Source organism: Brachyistius frenatus, unplaced genomic scaffold, assembly GCF_029030835.1.
Source record: "Brachyistius frenatus isolate BFR_SWC_R1_liver_20210118 unplaced genomic scaffold, ASM2903083v1 Contig_33, whole genome shotgun sequence".
Taxonomy (NCBI): domain Eukaryota; kingdom Metazoa; phylum Chordata; class Actinopteri; family Embiotocidae; genus Brachyistius; species Brachyistius frenatus.
This window is the reverse complement of record NW_027210632.1, coordinates 1186819-1210566: the sequence shown is the minus strand read 5'-3', so window position 1 is coordinate 1210566 and position 23748 is coordinate 1186819. Positions and strand designations below refer to the sequence as shown.

Genomic DNA, 23748 nt, shown 5'->3' with positions numbered 1-23748 from the left:
ACACAGGAGTAAATCTCATCAGCGAGCCAGCATTTATAATATGTAGCCTGCATTTGGGCGGCCCGCTAACATAGATGAAATCACTCAGGTTCAACTGACGCAAGCAAAAATTCCATTAGGACGGCTTATTTCACTCAAACAAATTTTTGGCTGCATGCCTGTCTGAGTTGAGTCTGCTGCAGTAACTGGAGGTTTCTCTGTGCAGCGAACTAGCTATCCTTCACCAATAGCATGTGAGGCGTTTAGGGAACATCGGTAAATTGTTGTGTCTTGTAATAACTTTCATTTAGGTGACATCTGTTTATAATAGCCACAGTAAAAACCTGGGAGACACTCTCCCTATCTAAACTATGTGAAAACTGAAGATTCTTTCTTTATCATCTGATGTCATTTTCTTTTGAGAAGGGATTTTATAAAAGTAGTATAAAAAGTATAATTTAGGTATCAAAGTCAAGGTACTGGTATCAAACATTTTGAATGCTACCCAGAGCTATTAAAGTGTCAGTGTTATTTTAGATGAGGTTGTCTTAACTTTGGAGCCAAACCTGGAACTTCACTCGGTAGGACCCTGCTTTTGAAAATATGTGATGTGGCTACATGTTAAAAAAAAAAAACGCTCCGGTGACCCACATGCAAGTGGTTCAAATCCCCATGTAGACTGAGGGAATCTGGGCCTGAAGGGTGAATAAGACACACTCCCTCCTCCCTCAACGAGGTGGCCTTTATCGAGGCTCCCAGCCCCATCTGCTTCACTGGAGCTGCTGTTGGCGAAGGTACACGAGCGACTGCACTGGGAAACTCCACGTTGTGTTCATTTGACGTGACCTTTTCCTCCCCTTGTAATTCCTCTCTGGGTACCGTTATATAATAGTTGTGGTTATCGCGACTCGTTAAATAAGTTTTGATGAAATGAAAACGTGATTAGTTCTATTTTTGCCCTCTGAATGTTTCAAGAGTCATTGAGCTTTCATTCCCTCTGAGGGTCCCACATCACGGCAGCTGTTGTGGGTGTTCAACATAAGGTACATGGTGTCCTAATCACTCCCCTGTGGTCCACCAGCTTAACTCCAGCCAAGACAAAGTGCACCGCTGTAAGTTCATGCATAATGGAATACAGAAGGCGCAGAGGAAAGACCAGCAGCAGCTGCCCTTGAGTTTGCTGATGTTACAGGTGTTTTTCATGTCGGTAAGGAATGAAGCTTCCCCCAGGGTTGAGTCTGTCTCTCCAGACCAACCCCCTGAGGTCTGCGCCTGCCAGCATGATAAACACGTACAATACTGATCGTACTAATTTCAAAGAATGTATATAATAATGTGCTGCTTTATCGGTCCCCACAGGGAAATTTTGTTTTCACCTGCCCCCGCTTGCACTTCTGTGTGCTTTGAAATAATTGCCTGTGGAGTAAACTGACTATAAATTGAGTTTCCTTTGCATTGTTTCTGTTGAGACCTGCTCAAACGAATATCTTTACACTTTTAATGAGCAGGTTTTTTTTTTTTGAGTACATATTACTATGTATAGCGGAGTGAGAAATTTGTCATGCAAAAATGGCTTGTTGGGATTGTTAACTTCCTTCATCGAAACCGATGGTGACAGCTAGTCCCTTGTCACCTCCGGGACACTCGCAGACATTTTTTATTTTTTTTTGGTCCACGTTGTGACAAGTGCCCGCTGAGCAAAAAAACAACAGATTAATTTTCAAAATGTCACGAAATGCCTTTAATTTATTCCAGTGCAGCGAGGGCTCGGCTGTCTCATTCATAATGCACAAGAGATGCCCTAGAGAGTCAGATATGTTTTCTGAGAGATGAGCTATCCTCACACTAATGAAATGACATCTGCAATTTAGCCTGTACGTCAGCTATGCTCATGTTGCCCTCCCTGTCTCGGCCCACTGTGGCTAAATGGGAGTTTTATTTCTCAGGAATGATTTGACAGAAATTGGTGTGTGTCTATATAGTCAGCATTTAGGAACAGAGGGGAGGGAGGAGTGCAGACATATTTCCTATGAGGGTGTATTTTCATTAGAATAACGCATCATCTCGGAGTCTTATTTCGCTAAGAATCAGACGAAGGATTCATCCGAGTTGAACTCACCATTGTCTTTTAATGCACTGTGCCACTGTGGTGCATCGGTGCTTTGACAGTCAAGCTGTTGCTCTGGAAGTTGTCGAGGCTCGTAACTGTGGAGCTTAACATTTGGATTCTGCAGCGGTCCGGCTCTCTGCTGTTTGGAAGACAGCGATTTGCCCGAGTTGAAGAGTTTGCCAGAGCTGCGTCTGTGGTTTTCTGGACATGATGTATTGGTCTAAGGGGCACATCTGCTTGTTCTGCTGGCCGCATGGTGCAAGTAAAGATTTGCCCCTTGCCCTTTCTGCAGACTTAAACACACACACACACACACACACACACACACACACACACACACACACACACACACACACACACACACACACACACACACACACACACACACACACACACACACACACACACACACTACTCCTGCACAACGTTTGACCAGAAAGTACGGGGCCTTCTGGAAACCACTGCAGCGTCAGGATGTAAAGACCATTAGGGAACGTTCGCCTCACGCCCCCCCTTCCCCCCTCTATGCCCCCTGTGGTGAGATTAATGCCCGGTACGTGAAATATAACATAGTTTAATTAAGCCCGAGGCACCGAGATTCATGGACTCATTTCGTCGTCTGACAGTGCAAATGAAGGTTCAAAGGGTGCAAGGCACCCATGACTGGCTGTTAGGAGCGTAGTGAATGCGGAGGGACACGCAGGACGTGGATTCGACATGACTTCACTGCGGTTATCCCACTCGACATGTCTCAAAGGTAAATGTCACAGTAAGCAGCCTCATTAATGGTGGCAAAGATTCGAAGATGAAAAAATGCATCGAGTAGTATTGGTGGCTTTTGGAATTAATGCAAATATATGCAGTCGTCGCATCAATAATCACAGCTCTTCAACAGGATTTACCATAATGTAACACATTAGATGGGACCGCAGTACAAATACCTCCTACGGATGCAGTATTTTATGTCTGTAACTAGGAATGAATTTTAGAATTTGTATATAGTTATTGAAAGTAAAAAAAAAAATCTAATAGTTTTATTCCCCTTGTTTTTCCTGGTGCCTGGTAGTAATGCATTACTACCGCCAGAGGGTGGCGGTAATGCACCTAAAAGTTGTTTGCCAACAGCCACTGAACAAAGGAGTAGAGGGACAACATGTCAATTCCAAGCTCAGCTAAATTGTGCGTGGCGCTGCGAGATTAGATGCTACGGTACAAATAACAGAAACGTGGAAAGACCACGACAGCTGTCAAATGACAACTGTTCAATCGTCCAATCATTTTCGGTGAATAGCAAAACATATTTTTGCTTGAACTGCCCATCAGTACCAGTAACACGAGCAACATTACATGAAAATGAGTCACAGCACTGAAGATTGCATACATCACAACGACGTCAGACTGGAGATGCACAGTTAAAAAGCAATGCTGAAAATTAATGCAGTCGTCCCATCCGACAGTTCAGTCGGAAATTTGGGTACGTTATGCTAATGTTGCCTCGAGCTGCTAGTAGCAGATGGAAGTCTGTTAAGCTCACTTATTCCTTATCCCCATTTTTATTTGTTAACGTTCAAATTTTTAGCTATCGCCCCCAACTGTCACTGACATCACTTGAGGCAATTTATTAGGCCTTGCTCAGATCTCTCTGGAGCCCTTGAAGGCTCTAGAATGATCAGTGTGTTCAGTGTGTGCTACAAATCCATTGACAAGCAAACTAAAGAATAGCTTTACTACATCCTCACCATACCTCGATATGAATGTACAAACACTGTCTATGTTGCCTTCCATTTGTTAGAGTTCTGAAGGAGCAAAGAGACCAAGTGAATCCATTGGAAACCTGCAACACCTGGGCTTTGTAACTTTTATGCTCTGTGTCATGTCTGAGAATTTTTTTTTTTTCTTTTCAATCTTATGTTTTTGAATGTGATTTGCTGCTGCACAGGTAGCCTTGGGGTAATCGAAACCTTCCCACACCATGGGGTCTCTCATGGTCTCTGAACCAACGAAGCCATGCAGTGCACTAGATCACTGTATTGAATTTCTATATAATTAAAGTCACTGGGGACGAGGTAAGGGAGAAATTTTAAGTGGAAGATGTGCAGGAACTACAGTGAATAAATAGCTACCCCTATCAGCTGAACAAGCTCTAATGCGTTTCACTCAATTTAGCCAATGGACTTAGCCCATTGCTGTTTAGCTGATTGCTATTTCCTATTCTGCTATCTGTCACTGGCTCTCCATTGCATTTGCCTTGAAGAACAGGCAAGGCAGAGTCATTTGGCAGCACTAATCAATACTGTTCACTCTGTGCAAAGAGCTTATCAATTTCCAGCTAGTGCCTTGAATAAGAGTGGGGGAGGAATTTGGCTTATTCATTAGGTACATTTGTTTCTTTTTTTTTTTTTACACAGAAAAGTATGTTAAGGCAGTGGCATTTCATCTGCACTGAAATCAATTTCCCCTCTTTCCCTCACTCTTGGAATGCTGGTACAACAGCGGCAGTGCAATTACAAGTGAAGAGATTTCCTTCACGTTTTTTTATGTTTGTCTCAGTTTGTCTGTGGCGACTCGTCCTGCTGCATGCTAATGGCAGTTTGTAGATTTGCAGGGAGCGGGAGGGGGAGACTTATCTGTGAATAATGGATGAGTTAATGTTTGCAAGAACTCATCCAGGAACCTCCTCCTCTTAAGATATACTGCTAAAAAACACATACTGTGCAACCTTATATATTTAATATCCTAAACTGCCTGATGGTGACAGACGAGATCATTCAGCGATTTAAATTCTTTCTAAAAGCAGTTATTTGGTGAAGAATATACAGTGCTGTATACAAGTTTTAAAGCTTTTAACTATAAGGCCTTGATTAGTTTTATGTATCAGTCATGCTGTGTGACAGATATGTAATGGAAGGCAGGATATTTTAGTTTATTTTCCATGTATATATATATATATATATATATATATAAAAAATAGAGACATTTCTAATTTACCCCAAGCATCCGTTCCTGCGTTATTTTACGTATAAAAAGTTTTCATATTGGCCAACATTTACCCCGATACCGATATACGGGTGATAGGCCAATAGCAGTCAATGTATCGGCCGAGCTCCAGAAAAAAAACCTATATCATGTTAATATTTGGTGTAATCACCCTTTAAAACTGCACCAATTCTCTCAGGTACACTTTTTCAAGATACTTGGATGTTCTGACATCTTAAAGAACTTTCCAGAGTTCTTCTGTGGATTTAATCTGCTTCTGATTCTTCGTGCTCTGTGGGGCCCATACCATCTTTTGCAGGAGTGCTTCTTCCTCTTGTGACCTGCGGGTATTTCTTCATGACTCCGTCTGTAGCTTTGGGGTCATTGTCATCCGGCAGAATGAATATGGGGCCGATCAGTGATGGATCATACTCAAAACGTCCGTATTATATTTTACTGTGCTATTGTGAAGGAAAAGTGTCATGTATTGAAACCTAAATCGAAAAAAAATATTTTACATGAACTTCTGTGGCTCGGCTATTATATCTCTTCTCAAAGGAGTGCTCAATGTGGGTCAGAATTAGACTGACAAATACTGTGTTCTCTAATGGACTGGGTGGAGACCTTATGATGTGAGTAAGAGTACATTTGAGCCCTGAACAAAACAGAATCACTGGTTCAAATTATAGTAATAGCTCTATTTATTAACATGACCTCTTTCTGGTGAAGGGAAATTAGATCCTCCATCTTTATTGTAGTGCGGTTGTTATGTTGGAGTCACTGGAAAAAAAAAGATAATGAAAGAGAAGACACGAGTTGCTAAATAAAGGAAGACGTAATACTTTCTTTTGAGTCACCGATGACTCCCACACTCATCCATCCTGTACTGTGACTGTGTGTGTTGCAGAGGAAAGAGTACGGGCTGGCTAACACCTAGCGTCAAGCCATATTTTCCAGGTCTTCATGGACCCAAAGGAGACGACTCTCCACCAATTTAAAACTTCAATTTGCACCTCTCCATCAGATTTATTTTACATTATAGCCTGCAGGCTCTACCACCCGGCTTGGGGAAAACGGAGTTAATAATCCACTTCTAGCCCATCATATATTTTCTGTGAAAGAAAAGGCAGACAGGAGGGGAAGTTTGGGCAGCGAGGATGTGGTTGGTTAGCTGCCTGGTTGATTGACCCCACCACCACCACCACCACCACCCTGGACATAGCTGCAGGCTGCTAAATGCTTATTAAACAGTGGAAGTTGGAGACATTTTCGTTGTCAAAGAGAGAAACAAGGACGATTGAAAAATTGCCACATTTTGACTAAACAGTCCTCATTTGTCAGCTGTCGATTTTCTGATTGCCAGATAGTGTATATGGGGTAAAGAAAAAAGGAACGAACTGTCAAATATTTGTATTGAACTGCCAAACCTGATTCAACTGACAACCCTAGTAAACTATGTAATTCAATGACCTTAAGCATATCGATCTGCTGTTTTTTACGGACATTCTTTACTGTGTGGCAAGTTCTCCAAGATGCTTTGAACAACCAGTCAGGCCTAATGAAAGAAGTATACTTTGTAGAATGAAGGCAGAGGGTGGTCACATCAAATATCAAATGGATTTTGGCGTTTTTGCTGTTTACTACACTTTAAAACTTTTAGACTTTTCAGTCTATTATTTTTGACAGCAACCTCACGTTTTGTGCTTAAACACGTTGGTACAATGTGTGTGGTGAAGTAGATATCATTTCAGAGAGACGTCTGTAAAAAGGCTCAGAGGTGACTCTAAAATGGACTCTTGTATTTTTGTTATTGTCTTACAGAAGAGCTACGGAAACTCAGCTGGTCTGGAATCCCACGACAGGTCCGACCAATAGCGTGGAAGCTCCTCTCAGTAAGTTTTATTTGTACACTTGCACTATATTGTACAGTCAGACACCAAGAGACACACTGAAACAAACATTAATTTGTGTAAAACATAAAAGAAATACCTGCATATAAACACACTCAAAACAATAACATAAGTAACCTCACACCATAAATCAGGAAGGAAAACATGTATTAATCAAGTACACACACTTTCAAACACACAGATACAATCTCACAAATAATAAACTCATTACAAATACTCTCTCATGCACACACACACACACACACACACACACACACACACACACACACACACACACACACACACACACACACACACACACACACACACACACACACACACACACACACACACACACACACACACACACTCAGAGGTGCTGTCGTGTTCTTGTCCCCCCCCCCTCTTTGATTTATGAAGACTGGTAACAGTCCTGTTTTTTTTTTGTGTGTTTTTTTTTTCCAAACTTCAATAGGGAAAATTAATTGCGAGGCACAAATAATTTATTCATGAGACACACGGTGTGTTTACTCATTAAACCATTGTTGTGGTGTACAGCTCGGCGTCTGCAGAGAGAAGACTGGCTCTTTGAACACCATGACTCTCCCATTAATTACCGCACAATAGCTAATGTGCCGCAGAAAAGATGTCATTAAAGGTGTGTGTAGATGTACCTGTGCCTGTTTGGCTTTTTTTTGGTGGTGGGAGGTTACCGACTGGGCGCTTTGAGCATTAACATTTGCTTTGTTTAGTACTCAACTGAAGTGAATGCTCATAACACCGTATGAAGTCACAGAGGCATTGGCTGCAGTGAAGTCAGGCTCAGGGGAGGGGAGGAGGACCTTAGTACTTTCGCTACCTGTGTGTGTGTGTGTGTGTGTGTGTGTGTGTGTGTGTGTGTGTGTGTGTGTGGGTGTGTCTGGGTGTGTGTGTGTGTGGTGTGTGTCTGGGTGTCTGTGTCTGGGTGTTAGTTAATGTACCATAGATAACACCCCATTAATGGTTTGTTCGTGTTTGTGCTCAGTTGTGCATCTTTGTGTGTTTTCATACTGAATGTGTGCCTGCAGTATGGGTAGCCACAGTGTGTATTTATATATATATATATATATATATATATATATATATATATATATAGTATTTACTGTGTATATAAAGTAAACACTGCAGTGAACTTTGACTTTGGAAAGCACAGAGCTGCCCTATGGTCTGTATAAATGATGGTTGGACTTCCTCTGCTTCCCCGGGATGAAAACAAGACGCAGCCAGCCCGGGTGGGAAATGTGTGGAGGGCAAGGGAGAAAGGGACCCCTCAAAAAACTGAAAATATGAAGGGGTGGGGGGGGGGGGGTGGGGGTGGGGAGTAAATAGTAAAGAAAACAAAAAAGGAAAAAAGATAATATGCGGAAAAGAAAAAACAACAGTTGTTGGATCCTCTTAAACACAGAAAGATAAATATAAGAATGATCCCTTCTCCACAAGTGCATCAGCTTCTGTCACACTTAATCTAACAGGAACGGTTTGACAGCTGTAACTGCTCTAACTGAAACATGCAAGTACGTATAATGCAAAATTCTGTAGCTCCTGATACCACGCAATGTTACAATGCCTGTAACCACAGGGAACAATAGCAGCGAGCTAATCAACACACTTCTAGTTAAAGAAAACACTCCGCAGATACTACAGGGAGGAGAGACGATGCGACGCTTTGTCTGATGCATGTCGTGCTCGTTTTTATCGTGAAATCAGACATGGTCAGGTTTTTGCCTCATCTGTTGAAAATAAGTTTGTGTTTTTCTCTCCCAACATGATAACCACATTCAATGCAACATGATGGTTTACAGATCCTGCATTCCGTGAGGGCATTTTCTTCCTGTTAATAGATATGTAGAGATTGCTCTGAATGTGCAAACTTAGGATCCATATCTGAGGTTACCTCGGCTCCACCTCGCGCGGTGTTCAAGGGCTTTCTAGATCTCAGAGCCTCGCGAATTATCTCAGGGTTAAATCCGAGGGGTTGAATTAAAGCGAAAATTGGGGCACAGTGTTGAAAGCACTCATATCTGCTGAAGTGTCATAACACTTGACTGCCTCCTCTGTCCTGCATGTGGTACGATCCAGTGGAGGAATAGATAGGAGGGATCAGGCTCCAAAAATCTATTCTCTGTCTCACGCACACGCGCACACACGCACACACACACACACGCACACACACGCATGCACACACACACACACACACACACACACACACACACACACACACACACACACACACACACACACACACACACACACACACACACACACACACACACACACACACACACACACACACACACGCTGTATTCCATAAACTTGGCAGAGGCACCTAATAAAACTTCACTCCAGTGGCGTCCCTTGTGCCCTTCTCCTGCTCGCCAGCGTGCACCGACTTATTTGATTTTTTTTTTTTTTTTTTTTCCCCTCTCTCTCCCCTCCAGCTTGCTTGAGCCACACTCCTCTTTACCCGATGAGAAACAAGTTTTCCCACAGCGGTCAGAGCTCGGTAATTCTCCCCCAACGGCCCGCATTTACCAACGCATCTCAAGAAATCATCCGTAACTCTCCTCGCTGTTATTAGCCAGCGTGGAAATGAAAAAGCAGACTCACGAAACCTTGAGACCAGGCGACGAGTGAGAGCAGTTTTTAGGCTCCGCGGACAGCGCGCTCTCTCTTCCTCCTCTCGCGACTTGCAGGAGGCTCCACAGGTTGCCCGCGGCTACACAGACACATCCGGTTAGACTTCCTATTATTTCAGAAATAATACCGTCCTATTTCATTTGTTTAAAGAGCACTTGGTGTCCGGGCCTGAAGGAGAAAGGAAGAAATGAAATGGCTTTCCTGCTTTGTGAAAGAATGTCAGCCTGTGGCAATATGTACATTCGTTAATGGAGTGCGGCTGTTAAATGTGAAGTGGCGGGAGAGGAGAAAACTAACCGGCTGTGGAAATATTGATAAGGCTAAAGGGTATATGAGATGCAGCAGGGACAGATTTAGAGATCGTTATGTTAAAATGTTACCGTACAACAGTGCACATAATTATATGGCCTGACAATAGAGAACAACGCCATTCTTTATATTTGAAGCAGACTGATGATGAACCTTCCTCGGTACGCGTTATCTTAGAGGCCGCCACACCTCAACGTTCTGTACCATTTTTAATTTGTACCTTTTTTTTTAATTTGTACCATTTCACTGAGTGCTGATACACTCTTTATATGAACTATGCTAAGGCTTGAGTAAATTGCTTTTTGTAAACAGACTGAGGACCAGGAAATGTAAGATGTGGCCTTTGCGTATGTTTGTCTTTGATTTGTAAATCTGCGGGGAAATACACTCTTTGCATTTGGTCTACTCCAACTGTTAAAAAATGTGTTGCCCTCCAATTTAGTGAAGTTGATTTAAAGAAAAAAAAAAAAAAAAAAAAGCAGTGCTGCTCACTGCGTGGTATCTGCTCCTCTTCTGGATTATGACAAAGGTTTATTGTTCAAAGTGAAGAATGGATGTCACTGTATTATGACACCAAAGCCTTCTGCAACAGAATGAGAGTAAAGACATTTCCCACACAATTAGTGCACTAAAGACCAAGATCATTTAAAAATTGCAAATACTCTCAATTTTCCAGAAACCTGCATGTTTCCACCAAAACAACTCCACATACAGCAAATCTCTGTATTTCTGTGTTAACTGCTGGCGTTTCAGGCTGGATATTATTTGTACCGTCTTTAAAAACACGAATGATGATGATGATAGTAATAATAATAATAATGTGTTAGTCATTTTTTAGCAGTGATGGAAAAACATGAAAAAAATATGATAGGGTCGAAAATTTGGAGCAGCCTTTGGGTGCCTCATGGCAAGACCGAAGGGGCTTATGCAAATTTTTGCCACGAACTTCAGACGGGAGATCTCTCGTTTTGTCGATTCCTCTCTTCTGTTTCCGCAGCAGTTTCATCATTTAGAAGAATTGGAGTCTCCTCTAATAATCCCCAAAAAACACTAACGTAAAACTATCATGTCATATGTTACCTTTAAAACTGCCCACTTGTGTCTTTGCGAACTGAGTCGCAGGCAACACCGTCAGCCGGCTTGAGTCGAGCCGAGACGTCCCAGTTCAGTGCTGCAACTTTTACCTGCAACTCTCTAAAACAGTTCAGTCTTGTCCCAATTCTTAACACGATAATAATTGGGCTTTTGAGGCTGCAGATCCTCTCAAAGTCCACTAAACACTTGACTCCGAAATGTCCCAGGACTCTCTTTTGCTAGTTGTTTTTTAAGTATCCCTATTTCCTGCTGTTCTGCATCTGAATGTCATGCTAATTTTGGTTGTAAAAATATACATCTGAATTATTTCGACACCAGCCTCTTGAGATGGCACTGAGGTCAGATTATAATGCGTAAAAATACTGAATTACTAAAGTTTTGAATGGGTATTAATATTGAAACCCTGTACCTGACATGAGTATGGCATTAAAAAAACATGAGAGATTAAATTTGGATCTGTGAAATAGTGAAGCCCCAGTCATAAAAACTGTGAATAGCTGTAGTCGAGCGGCGATGAGTCACCCTGTGAAATTGATTCTCATGTGGGTGTTTCCGAACTCCACGAACGGTGCTGTGAAACTCGGCTCACAAGATGTTGGGGTAAAAATTGATATGTAGAGACTCACAGCCGAGTGCATTTAGACACAGGAAGTAAAAGTTTTGTTTGTTGAGAACTTCTGCTGTGCCCTCAATGGGACAATTTGTTTCCAGGAGAACAAGTTCCTGCTGAGTGGGAATCAATTTAGTGAAAAGACCCACACACACACACACACAAAAAAAATTCTTTTAAATTCCCCAAATGGATTCCCCAAGCATATTTGCCCTGCTTTTACAGAGAGTTTACTGAAGTGGAGGATGAGAGGGAATTTAGATTGATGCAAGGAAGAATAAAGCGATGAGGTTTCTGTAGGCTGATTAACAGGAGCAGGGTGAAGCACTTCACCGCCACTTTTTGCACCACTGGCAGGACACGCATTTCTGCTTCACTTTCCATAAATTAAATAAATAATTTTTTCACTCGGGTAATGAGGAGAGAGCAGGTGGAAGCAATAACTTTTGTGAGTAAGTAGTTCAAGTTATACGCCATGAGCAACATCAGCACCTGTTACACATGTTTTTGTGACCATTGCTACGTCTGCACTCGCGATTTGATTTCAGCACAGACTTGAGCGAAGAGCTCACGTACGTCATAATTGGTGTGAAATCGGCAACAAAGACCCTTTAAAAGCTTCAGAAAGCCCGCAGCAATGAAGCTGTGGGTGTCAGTCATGTTTCGAAAGGGGCAGAACTTCACTTTCCAAGACCGAATTTGCTGAATTTGGCTGCCCGTGACTTCTTTCCGTTTCCCCAAGTTTCACGTCCTTGGTGGATTTGCCAATGCGGACGTACCGGTGCTCTTAAAAATGTGCGTAGCACGGGTGCTGGTGTCGATCAAGCAACGCAACTTGAAAATGATTGCTTCTCCCGGCTTGATGCACATTACTGTGCGTCACTGTTTGCAACAGGAACACCCTCTAAAGCATTTTTATGGCGGCTCTTACTTCTTCTTAAAACATGCACACGTCCTCGATTATCCGAGAACCCGGAGACTCGTAACATGGAGACGCATTGAAATATTCCAGTCTGCCGATATCATCTCATTAGTTATTCATTTGTAATGCTGTAAACTTAAACCGTGGTGAAGTGTATGGCTGTTTGTGTCCTCTTTATAGTCTTCACATGGCCCTGTGTGTGTGCGTGCGTGTGTGTGTGTGTGTGTGTGTGTGTGTGTGTGTGTGTGTGTGTGTGTGTGTGTGTGTGTGTGTGTGTGTGTGTGTGTGTGTGTGTGTGCGTGCGTGCGTGCGTGCGTGCGTGCCCCGTTGTCCTATTGAGCAGTAACGCAGCAGCAGTGTGATTGACCTCCACTAAACTGTCCATTAACCTTCAACACACACACACACACACACACACACACTGTCATTTGGCAGAGTGCACCCATCACAGTGCTTTGTCGCTGGCCTGTTGTGTTTTGTCTTTGTATGCATGTGTTGTGCGTGTTTGCATATGGAGCCATTTCAATACGTGACACGTGCACATTTTGGCAGAAAGCGACTGTGAAAACAAAACAAAACAAAACGAAACAAAACAAAAAAAGCCGACTTTGAGGCAACGCTCTGGTAGATGGGAGAGGAGGTGTGGACGAGTGAGGACCCCCCCTCTCCCACCACACACACACACACACACACACACACACACACACACACACACACACACACACACACACACACACACACACACACACACACACACAGCTCAGTGTTTTGGTTTTGAATCGAGTTACAATTGTGCTTTTGTTTTTGTGAGTGAGTGACAACAGAAAAAGAGAATGTTGGAAAATACTTTCAATGATGGATGTGCTGACAGAGAATGAAGAACGTGATGTGATATTTGTGTGTTTACATGTGACAACAAACACATGAGAAGAATCCTGGTGTTTCTGAGAGATTCAGTTGCTGCAGTAATGTGATGGGAAGCTGCTTGAATTTAATCTATGCATTTTCTCATAATTTTGGACTTACATCTTGACAGTATTTATTTGAGAAATGTAATGTATATGTAATACATATACTATTCACATAACAAGACTTATAGTTGATGGATTTAAATTATGAGTTTTTAATCCTCCCATAGACAGGCTGTAACAAGCAGCCAGCTGAAGGGATGGGTTTGGTAAATTAAATTTTTTTTTATTTTATTCTCATCCATATCCTTATTTTTCTGGTTCTTTATCAAAATGTTGGTATTTTTCATTACTGAAGAATATATTTTTGTATTTCTTTAAAAAAGAAAAAATAGATTCAGCGCAGGATTAGAATTTATGTTATTATTTTTATGTTTCTACAGCAGCCACGGTAAAATTTTACAAGAGCAAAGTCACCGTAAACTCCACAATATCTCACTGATATTCCTGACATCAAAATACTGAGTGAAGTTTTGAGGGAATAAAGAACATAGACAGCGAGTGTCCTTCATTCCTCCTCTCCTCTGCAGCAGGTTTGCGAGGTTGTCTGGTTTTAATAAATGTCACAAAATATGCTGAACTCAGCAGGCAGACATCGACTGACGTTGTTATTAAGATCAAAATAGCTGGTCCAGCTTCAAGTAGGTTCACCTTAATTGAGCCCGGACAGCTCAGGCGAACCCGTAAGCGCTAACGTCGTGGGCTGACTCCCTTCACTGTGATCAGCAGGTGCCAACATGGACATGATAACTTTTCCGGGGAGTTAAACAGCTGAAGCATTTATTTCCTGACAAACAGTTTAAACGGTAAACACGCTGTGCTGCTACGTTCATACAGATATCGTGCTAAATCCATACTCTGGTCCAATGTCAGGTGGCCCGCCTCACCATCACACAATCTCTCTTCCTCTCTCTCTCTCTCTCTCTCTCTCTCTCTCACACACACACACACACACACACACACACACACACACACACACACACACACACACACACACACACACACACACACACACACACACACACACACACACACACACACACACACACACACACACACACACACACACACACCCTGTGTCCCGTTCATTTGGTTTAGGCGCTGTGAAAACCCTTGTGCCTACGTGTTATGATGGTAAGAAAAATCCTGGTATCTGCGTATGTTTGTTTTTTCCTTTACAAATAACAGCCCTGAGCTGTTCCCGGTGTTTGTATGTGTTATTAACCAGGTTTATACACTGCTTGAGTGTTGATGTGTCTGCAAACAAAGTTGTTGTGTGCAACAAATAATCCTCCAGACTCTCCGGACTTCTCTTGAGGGCTTTGTCTGGGGAAAAAGGGATACAAAAAACAAAAAAACAACAACACCAAAACCAAAACAATAACAGACAAACTATTTGTTTCTACTCTTATTGACTGGTCTCGAGACAGTTGCCCAACATTTATAGTTTGTGTGTTTTTCCGTATGCTCGCTGGTGTATTACCGACAAATGGCAGCCCACCTCCAAAAACAACAGACAGCGGAGTCAAACCGGAGACAGAAATGCGCATAGATCACAATCACACTGGGAACATCAGCCCTTTTAAAGCCTCCATGTTGAAGCAGGTAAATTAGTTTAGTTTGATTGCAATTTCACGAAAGCCGGTCCAAAACAGAGCAGCTCTCAGATGGGTCCAGAGCAAAGTTGCTCTCAGATGTGTCTGAACAGCAGCCAAATGGGTCCTCCAAAAGATACTCCCGTTTTAATTGAAAACAATGACAAATACATGCAAGAGACAGACAGACGGACAGACTGACGAGGAGCGCATCTGTTTGCTCCAAAAAAAAAATGGACAAGGATCTTTTCTTTGTAAGATTCAAGCGGGATGTTTTAGTCCCGACATGTAAAAGCAACGTATGTAACAAAATAAGATAAGAGGCTCAGGTTGGAACCTGAGCCTCTTATCTTATGTGCAAAGTGTGGAACTTTGAAACATGTGGGACCTCAAGGTCGAGTTACTATGTTGTTTTGCAGTCCTCACCAGTAGATGGGCTTTACATAGTTGCCATGGAGATGGCTCAGCTGTCATATAATAGGCAGATGTTCCTCAGAGGGACATTTAGCAAAAAATGGTGCCTTCATAACTATCGTGTTTGAAATAAAAAAAAAAAAAAAAGGAGCCTTTGTAGGTTTAACAGCCACACAAACCAGCTTTTAATACAGTTTTCAGCCCCCGCAGTCATGTTTGAGTTCAGTTTTTCATTTTAACTTTGTGAATATTTTAGAAGCCCTTGTCCCAGCTCTTGCTTTTAAATAGACATTGTATTTGTTGTTCAGTTTGGAGTTGACTTTCTTTGCATTGCATAAGCCTGACCGCACAATGGCGATACACTCTTTTACAAATGCACGCTCCAATACCGACTGACGCACACGCACACGCACAGAAAGGTAGCTCCCTGCAGAGACGGAAAGCATTTGTTCAAACTGCAGAAAGTTTTTCCTCACAAAGTGAAGTGTGTCGTTTACGCACTCTGTAATCCCAGGCGCTGAAGTTTGGTTTGTTATTGAACTTGGCTAACGAACTCAAGACAAGGTTTCAGAAAAAGTTTCAAAATAAAAGGCTCATTATATGGCACTGACACAGATATATATATATATATATATATATATATATATATATATATATATATATATATATATATATATATATATATATATATATATATATATAGAGAGAGAGACAGGCAACATAAAACAGCATGTGGTTTCAAACACTAAAAGGACAGCCCTCCTGAATATCAGCAGAGCTGAATTAATGAGTCCCATGTGGAGCTGACAAGCATGTCTTGCGTGCTTGTATGTTCCACCGACACAGGTGTGTCTGTTTGGAAGCAAATCTCACCAGTTACTTTTTTATTTGGGCTTATACTGGTGACGATACAAACAAATGTTTACAGTACAATGCGGACACTGTTGAAATGCGTGGAACTACGTGCAATTTTATAAATTCAGGCAAACGACAAAGTACATTTAGTACAAATAAAACTCATTTTAATACATATTTTGCCATCTTAATCTGATAATAGGAAGATCCGTGTTTTTGCAGGATTTATGAAAACACAGTTCAACATTTTGGGAGGTAACGCCTACTGGCTGTCTTTCAGAGCCAGATGAGAATATGATCGCAGGAGTCATGAAGCTCCAGCCTCGGATTCATATATCACATACCTACCGGAGCGATCCCAAAAAGTCACATTATTTAGCAGCTAGCTGGAGCTGAAGGCAAGTGATGGAGGGGTGGAGATAGAGGCGGGGACTATTTGTAGATCTGTGTGAACGGAATGAATGCAAAGGACACTTTAAGGCATTATGGGGCTTTTTTCCTTGAACCAAATCTTCCAAATATGTCATTTTGATAAACTGAGATCAGTTATAGTCCTTGAATTAATGACAGGAAGGCGCTTTAATTTTGACACAAATTCAAATGATGAGTTTTAACATGTTAAGGTCTGAGCTGGAGAGGTGTTGGAAGGCAGCCTGGTAACCTTTCTTTAAGCAAAGCTACGCAAACCAGCTTCTGGCTGTAACTTCATATTTTGTGAACAAACCTAAAAGTGGTTTCCATTTATTTTTTTCAAACGCTAACAACTATCAGAACATTTTTTTATTCAACAAAGACTTGGAAACTAAACTCTCACTGCTTTAATTAAGATTCAAAACTATTTATTTGATTCCAGTTCTTTATAACTAAAGAAGATAACCAGAAAATGTTCTGGTACAGAATGATTTAAAACACGGTATACCAAAACTAAAACTGGTTAAATGGACTTCAAATTAAAAAGGAGGGTTTTTTTTTAATTCAAATTTCTCTAATTAAATCTTTTCCCCACTTTTTCTTTCTTCCTGTCTTCCTTCTTTATTTATTTTTTCTGTCTTCCTCTCTGTTTCATCTGCTTTCTGTTTGTCCATCTGTCCATCTGTCCCTTTCTCTCTCTCTCTCTCTCTCTCTCTCTCTCTCTCTCTCTCTCTCTCTCTCTCTCTCTCTCTCTCTCTCTCTCTCAGGGTTACCTGCCAGCCAATGCAGAAAGGAGAGAAAGCGTCCTACAGCGGAAGAGACAAGAATATTTTGGCTTCATCCAGCAATACTACGACTCCCGCAATGACGAAAACCATCAAGACACGTACAGACAGGTATATGCTCACACACATTCACGGGACAATTTACTTGTGTGTTAAATGTTTGAATCCCAGAAATTGATGGACAGAATGAAAGGCGGACGACAAAAGGGTCCCCTTTTGAATTTTTATGACAACCTCCTGTTGCTAATATATTACCTCAGCAGAAATCCACGACGCCAAGGTGTGTGTGTGTGTGTGTGTGTGTGTGTGTGTGTGTGTGTGTGTGTCTGTCTGTCTGTCTGTCTGTCTGTCTGTCTGTCGACATGAAGGGAGCGTGGTTGAGCTACTTTCTCAGAGTAGAGGCATTCAGCTTCAGAGAGCTGCTTAAATGAACATTTCTCTTCAGCTTTGAAAATATAATTTACTCTCCCCCCCCCCCACACACACACACTCTTTCATTTCATTTTAACACTCGACTTCTTCCCGTTCATTTCTAGCCGATAAGGGACATCAAAGTGGGCCGTCGATAGCAAAAACACACATTTCTCATATTCCATCCAATTTCCCATTGATCTCCTGTTCTCTGTGCCAGAAAGCTGGCATTCTTTGTTTTGATGATATTTTGGATGATGTCTCGAAGCCTCCTTTTCTGCCAGATTCTGCTTGTTCCAGTGTACGCAATGGTTTCTAGCGATTCTTATTTTTGTTTGTTTTTGTGACGTGTGCTTGATTATGTGTTTTTGTACACATGTTGTCTTGGAACTGAAATTGTGCTTGACAGAGGGTTTGTATTTTATTTTATTTGTCTATACATTTAGGTTTGTAGATGTGTGTTGCTTTGTGTCTTGTGTTTGTCCTTGTATCTTTGTTCATATGGGATGGTCCATCATCCATTCTGACTATCCATCTGTTTCCACAGTTTGCATCTCTTCTCGTGTCTGTCCATCTGTCTCTTATATATTTGTTTATGTTGTTGATAACTCGCACAAACAGCTTGTGTGTTTGTGTGTATACATAAGCATATGGATGTAGCCACTGTAGAAGTCCCAGATTGCTCTGCAGGGTTTTTTGAAAGTACTGTTGCTGTTTTGTTGGTTCCCAACAGAAAGTAAAGTCTAGCTTTGGTCTTTTTTTTTTCTTTTTTTTTTTTAAAGATCCCCTCCTGACATGTTTTAGGATGTATATAAAATACTCCACTTTGAATAATGATTTGTGACGCATACGGTTTTCCACAAAATTTTCAATTACCTTTTTAATGACTTCTACTCCTATATATTTCATTTCTAAAGTTGAGCTGCTGGACACGAGATGTCTCATACTTCACTGTGAAGTCCTTTTTAAGTGTACGTGAACTGGATTTTTCATAATTAGTGGTATTACCAGAAATACAGACCCTTGGTGTGTAATGGTTTTATCACATTTTTGGAGGCAAAGTTTTGGCAAACCATAGTGAAGTGTGGAAGTACGCAGAGCAGGGTGTAGTGGGTAGCCGTATGCCACAAAGGCTCACAATAGAGCTGACCTGCACACCCCCCAAATCTCAACCACGCGTCGTGCGCACCTGCACATCAAGCAAGCTGATAGCTTGATTCGACTCCTGTCTTTTGGTGGGTTTGACGGGAAAACAGATGAAAGCAACACACTGTAAACATACGGCATTCAGGTATTACAGAAACCGCCACGCCAACGTACACTAAACATCGATTCCCTGAATGCAGCCCAGACGAGTTTAAGTACCCGCCGCTAATTCCATTGGTATCGTTTTTGAGAGAATACGAAATGAGCCAGGTTGAAAAAAAAAATTACCAGAATTTCCCTTTAAGTTTCAATGTGCTCCTTTCTCAAGGAGATCCTACAGCTGCTCAAAAACAGCTTTAAATGCATTACATTGCATACGGTGGTACTTGTGAGTGTGAATGTGTGCGTGACTGTCTAACGCACTTCTCTCCCATGTCGCTGTCAGATCCACATAGACATTCCTAGGATGAGTCCTGAGTCTTTGGTGCTGCAGCCAAAGGTGACAGAGGTAAGGTTGTACGGAGCGGACAGGACTGCCGATACAGCTCAATCCCCAGTCCCCGTCAGTAACAAGCCACACACTCTTTACAAACAGTCTGGGCTATTTCAGTTGGCTTGGCTCCAGCTGCTGCCCTGCACCCGTCTGGCCTCCCTTCTGACGAATCTGTCCGCCTGTCCCGTTGTTGGTCTGTGGGGGTACAAACTCTGAAATAGTGTAAACGTGGTCTCGCACATGCAAAACTCACACAATCATACTGGCAATCACACCTTATTGCAGATACACTTCAACATGCTCAGACACACGCATGCACGCACGCATTCAAGACCACCGCTGCTGTCCATTTCAGACCACCGGAAAAACCCGTCTGACTTCAATCAAGGACACCAATCCACTAACTGTTGCTCTCGCTCTCTGTTTCTGTCACCGCCTACGAAGGCCAGATCTGTGCTAACCTGCCCGTTGCTTCAGTGTTTGTCTTTTTTGTTTTTTTTCTCTCTCTCTTTCTCTCTCTGCAGATTCACATTGACATACCGAGAACTAATCCTCTTATTCCTCTCTTTCAACAAGCTTCTGTCCAAGAGGTGAGACCCCTTCTGCTGCACACACACCACCTCACTTAGCAGGGTTGTCCCCTTCTTCTTCTCCTCTCAGGCAGATTTAGTAACGCTAACACTGGGGCTGATATTGTGGGACACTCTTAAACAGAATATAGCATATATGAAATCATGGTCCATTAAATCACATAAATTGGCTCAAAAAGCTTAGTTTAGATGTAAAACTCGGGGAGTTTTACATCTTTTCTGCCTGCCTTGAAGTTTGAAATGGGAAAACCCTTGCATCAGCTCACTGCATGATCTGGCATGGCTACACGCGCTCACGCGCACAACACACGCACAGAAACTCATACCCAGAACTCGTACGAAAGACTTTTCTGCAGTCATGCATGGCATCAGATGCCCCCAAATTTTCCGTCACGTCTCTTTGTTCTGCTCTGTTTGTGCTGCTGAACAAAGTGTTTCCTGTTACAGTTGGTCACTGCCTTGTTGGAGATACGAGAAGTAATTATCTTAAAACCCTCTGAAGTATTATGTTTGATAAAACAATAACTATCAGTGGCAGTCGGGCACATTAATAATGCATACGGCGCTGCATACGTTACGGCAATCCTTCAATATTAAGTCATTACAGTATTACTTAAATGAAACTTAAAATGTAAATGTGGCCACTTAGATTTCAGCTCTAATAAAAGTACTCGAGGATGTGTGGAAGAAGTTGGCTCAGCAGGTCTGAGGGACTATCAGTGCAGCATCCCAAAGCAGCTTAACACAGAAATTAACCAGATTCTATTCATTTATATGGGGTTAAGCTTATCTTATTATTACAGTGCTTTTGGGAGGGCCTGTCATACATAGAACCACTGGCCTGAGAAGCACAGAACCGAAAACAGAGATAGAAAAATCGCATAATGAGGTGCAGGCTAATGAGGTGGCCGGGGCTCTGGGCTGCTCGGCGTGTCTACACCTACGAGCAGGTGCGAGCACGCACGCATGTACGGTACACACTCTGGGAAAAAAAGCATGCACACTAATGAATGCATACGAGACAGGGAAATGAGGAGGCGCGCTGGTATTCAACAGCGAACACATGCACAAGGGCTTTCATTCATACACACAGCGCCCCGGCGAGGCCACCTCCCATTGGCCCTGTTTTGTAGAAGATGCAACTTTGGACCGTAACAAGGGAGGCAAGTAGGGAGGTGAGATCGGAGAAGGAGGAAGGAGGAGGCGAGATGCCTCTTATCTGCCATCTTATCTATAATATGCACTACTACTGTATGTAATATTTATATTTTCCCCCTGACTACCTTTTCCCCTTTGCCAGAAGCCCCATCTTTCCCTCTCTCATCCCCACACACCAGCTCTCTCCTCTCACTGAGCAAAATAAAAGCCACCGGCGAGCACTGAAATATTCATGCAGTCCTTCTATAGTTTGGTATGCAACACACACCAAAAGCCCACCCTTCCTGCCTTTTTTTTTTAAATTTTTTTTAAAATATGGTTATGTGCCACCTGAAAATCCCTTCTACTTCATTTCATTCACTTGTTTGTCTCAGCGCCTCCCCTCCTCCCCCTCCCCCATGAGGCTTCAGAGATTTAGTCAAGATGGAAAGCAGTCAACAGTCTGTTCCATTTCAGGGAAAGTGGGAAATTGAAGCAATTCTACAGTGATTTCCTAAGTGGCATCCAAGCGTCTGAGTTTTTCTTGTTTTGGAGAACAATTTGGTCTTCGGGAGATATTGATAATCAGCAATTACAAGATCCCGACGTGAAAAGAAAACATTTACTTTTGCCTCCAAATTCCGATTACGGGCTGAAGGAGCAGGATTTATCAGCAGATCAGTGTCTGCTGTGTAGCAAAAATCTTCTTTCATTATAAGCTTTTTACTGCAGGATTTTCAAACGAATAACTCCCAGGCAGCGAGCGCATAGTAGCAATTTAATGTCGCTGCTGATTAATTTATTGGATATTTGAGAGATTGAGCTCATGATCTTTTGAAAATGGGCTTGTGTGGGAGACATCAATAAGGAGTTTTCTGACACCATTTCATGTAACAATTTCCTTTTTACCTCTTGAGACACTTAGATATTATCTGGAGTGGAGAGAGTCATACCTTTTTTAATACAGGAGACACTGATTTGCTGTCCTAGAGATGCACTACTTTATCAGAAGAATTCATTCTATGAGCTAATGTGAGATCAGCAGAGTTTGGATGAAGAAAATTCTGTCTTTTTAGGACTTTGTAGAGAACTTCTGTTCAACCTGAAGACAATATTTGGTTAGAATTTGATGTCTCTGCGTTCCCATAGAAACATGCTGAGGTGGGACTCTTTGTCTCCACAGTAAAACGTGTGTGTGCACGTGTGTGCGCGCGCCAACGTGAAATATGCATGTCAGATTTTGAGGTTGCATGAAAAGAAGTCCCATTACCCACTCCTCCTGCTATCACCAGCGCCTCTCACTGTTTGATGGATGCGGCTTTGATAAGGAAAGAGGGAGGTGTGAAGTGTGGAGGCAGGTATAGGAGGGTGGAGGAGAAAGTGCAGGAGAAAAGCCAGAGAGAGTTGCATTGCACCAATCTCTGCTACTGTCTCAACATTGATGGAATTACTTTAAATAAAAAATGGGAGTCTGCGCTTCCAAAAAAAAAAAAACGACATTACCGTGGCCATGTTATAGTCCATGAAACAATGAGCTATGAGGTTATTTAGAAAGTGACAGAAACATGACTTATCCCCCGAAAATAAGAACGTGCTTGATGGGTGGGGTACATCAAGGTGCGTGTGCGTTTTGGGGAAAAAAACTAAACAAGCTGAACATCAAGCCTCCTCTAATTCACTGGGGCTGATGGCATTAAACAGCCGCCCATAACGAAGATGGAAGTGTTTGCCTGGCAAAAAAAACAACACAAGTTGAGAAGTTGGGAGATGGAGGAGGAGTCTGACTCAGAGGAGTGTGTGTGTGTGTGTGTGTGTGTGTGTGTGTGGGGGGGGGGGTGACCGGAGAGAAACTAAATGAGGAAGGAAGAGAGGAGGGAACAAAGTTCAAAGTGTGAGGCCTTTTTTTGTGCACAAAAGAAATATGAAGCTGAGGAACTAAAGAGGTGAGAAAATGGTTCATCTCAAATTCAGATACAACCCATCCATTTTTATAATCTCGGCACAGGTCCTCCGTTCATCTTTTATCATTTTTCATTTCGGCAAACAGTCCTCACCTAACTAAAACATATCAACAGACATTTTCTGTATTATACAGATTTACAGATCTCCTTTGGTACAATAATGCAATAAATATCAGGACAACTAAACGTGAGACTAATTCAGATATTGCAGACTAACTACAAGGGATGTTGCAGTGGAATAAAACAGGATATTGTACAGGCACAAACATAAATGGATAAACAGAACTTGCACCTAGAGTTTAAACTGCAGTTTTTCGAGGCGAATAATGTAACATTCAACTCAAGGAAAATACGCTTTTAATATATACCGTTGAAGGTGCTTTATAGAGCTTTCTTGGAAACCAACATATACAGTC

General features: G+C 42.0%; 1 protein-coding gene across 2 annotated transcripts in view; it reads left to right on the top strand.

Moving 5' to 3' along the window:
* tbc1d22a (TBC1 domain family, member 22a) overlaps window positions 1-23748 on the top strand; it is a 119628-nt gene that overhangs the window by 18202 nt on the left and 77678 nt on the right. Inside the window, exons 6-8 of one of the 2 annotated variants that reach the window (XM_069700274.1) lie at window positions 6887-6957; window positions 17577-17705; window positions 20169-20234. In XM_069700274.1, coding sequence (XP_069556375.1) covers window positions 6887-6957; window positions 17577-17705; window positions 20169-20234 — 266 coding nt within the window. Of the gene's footprint in view, window positions 1-6886; window positions 6958-17576; window positions 17706-19596; window positions 19660-20168; window positions 20235-23748 lie in introns of both variants that reach the window. The other variant, XM_069700275.1, reaches the window with a different exon arrangement.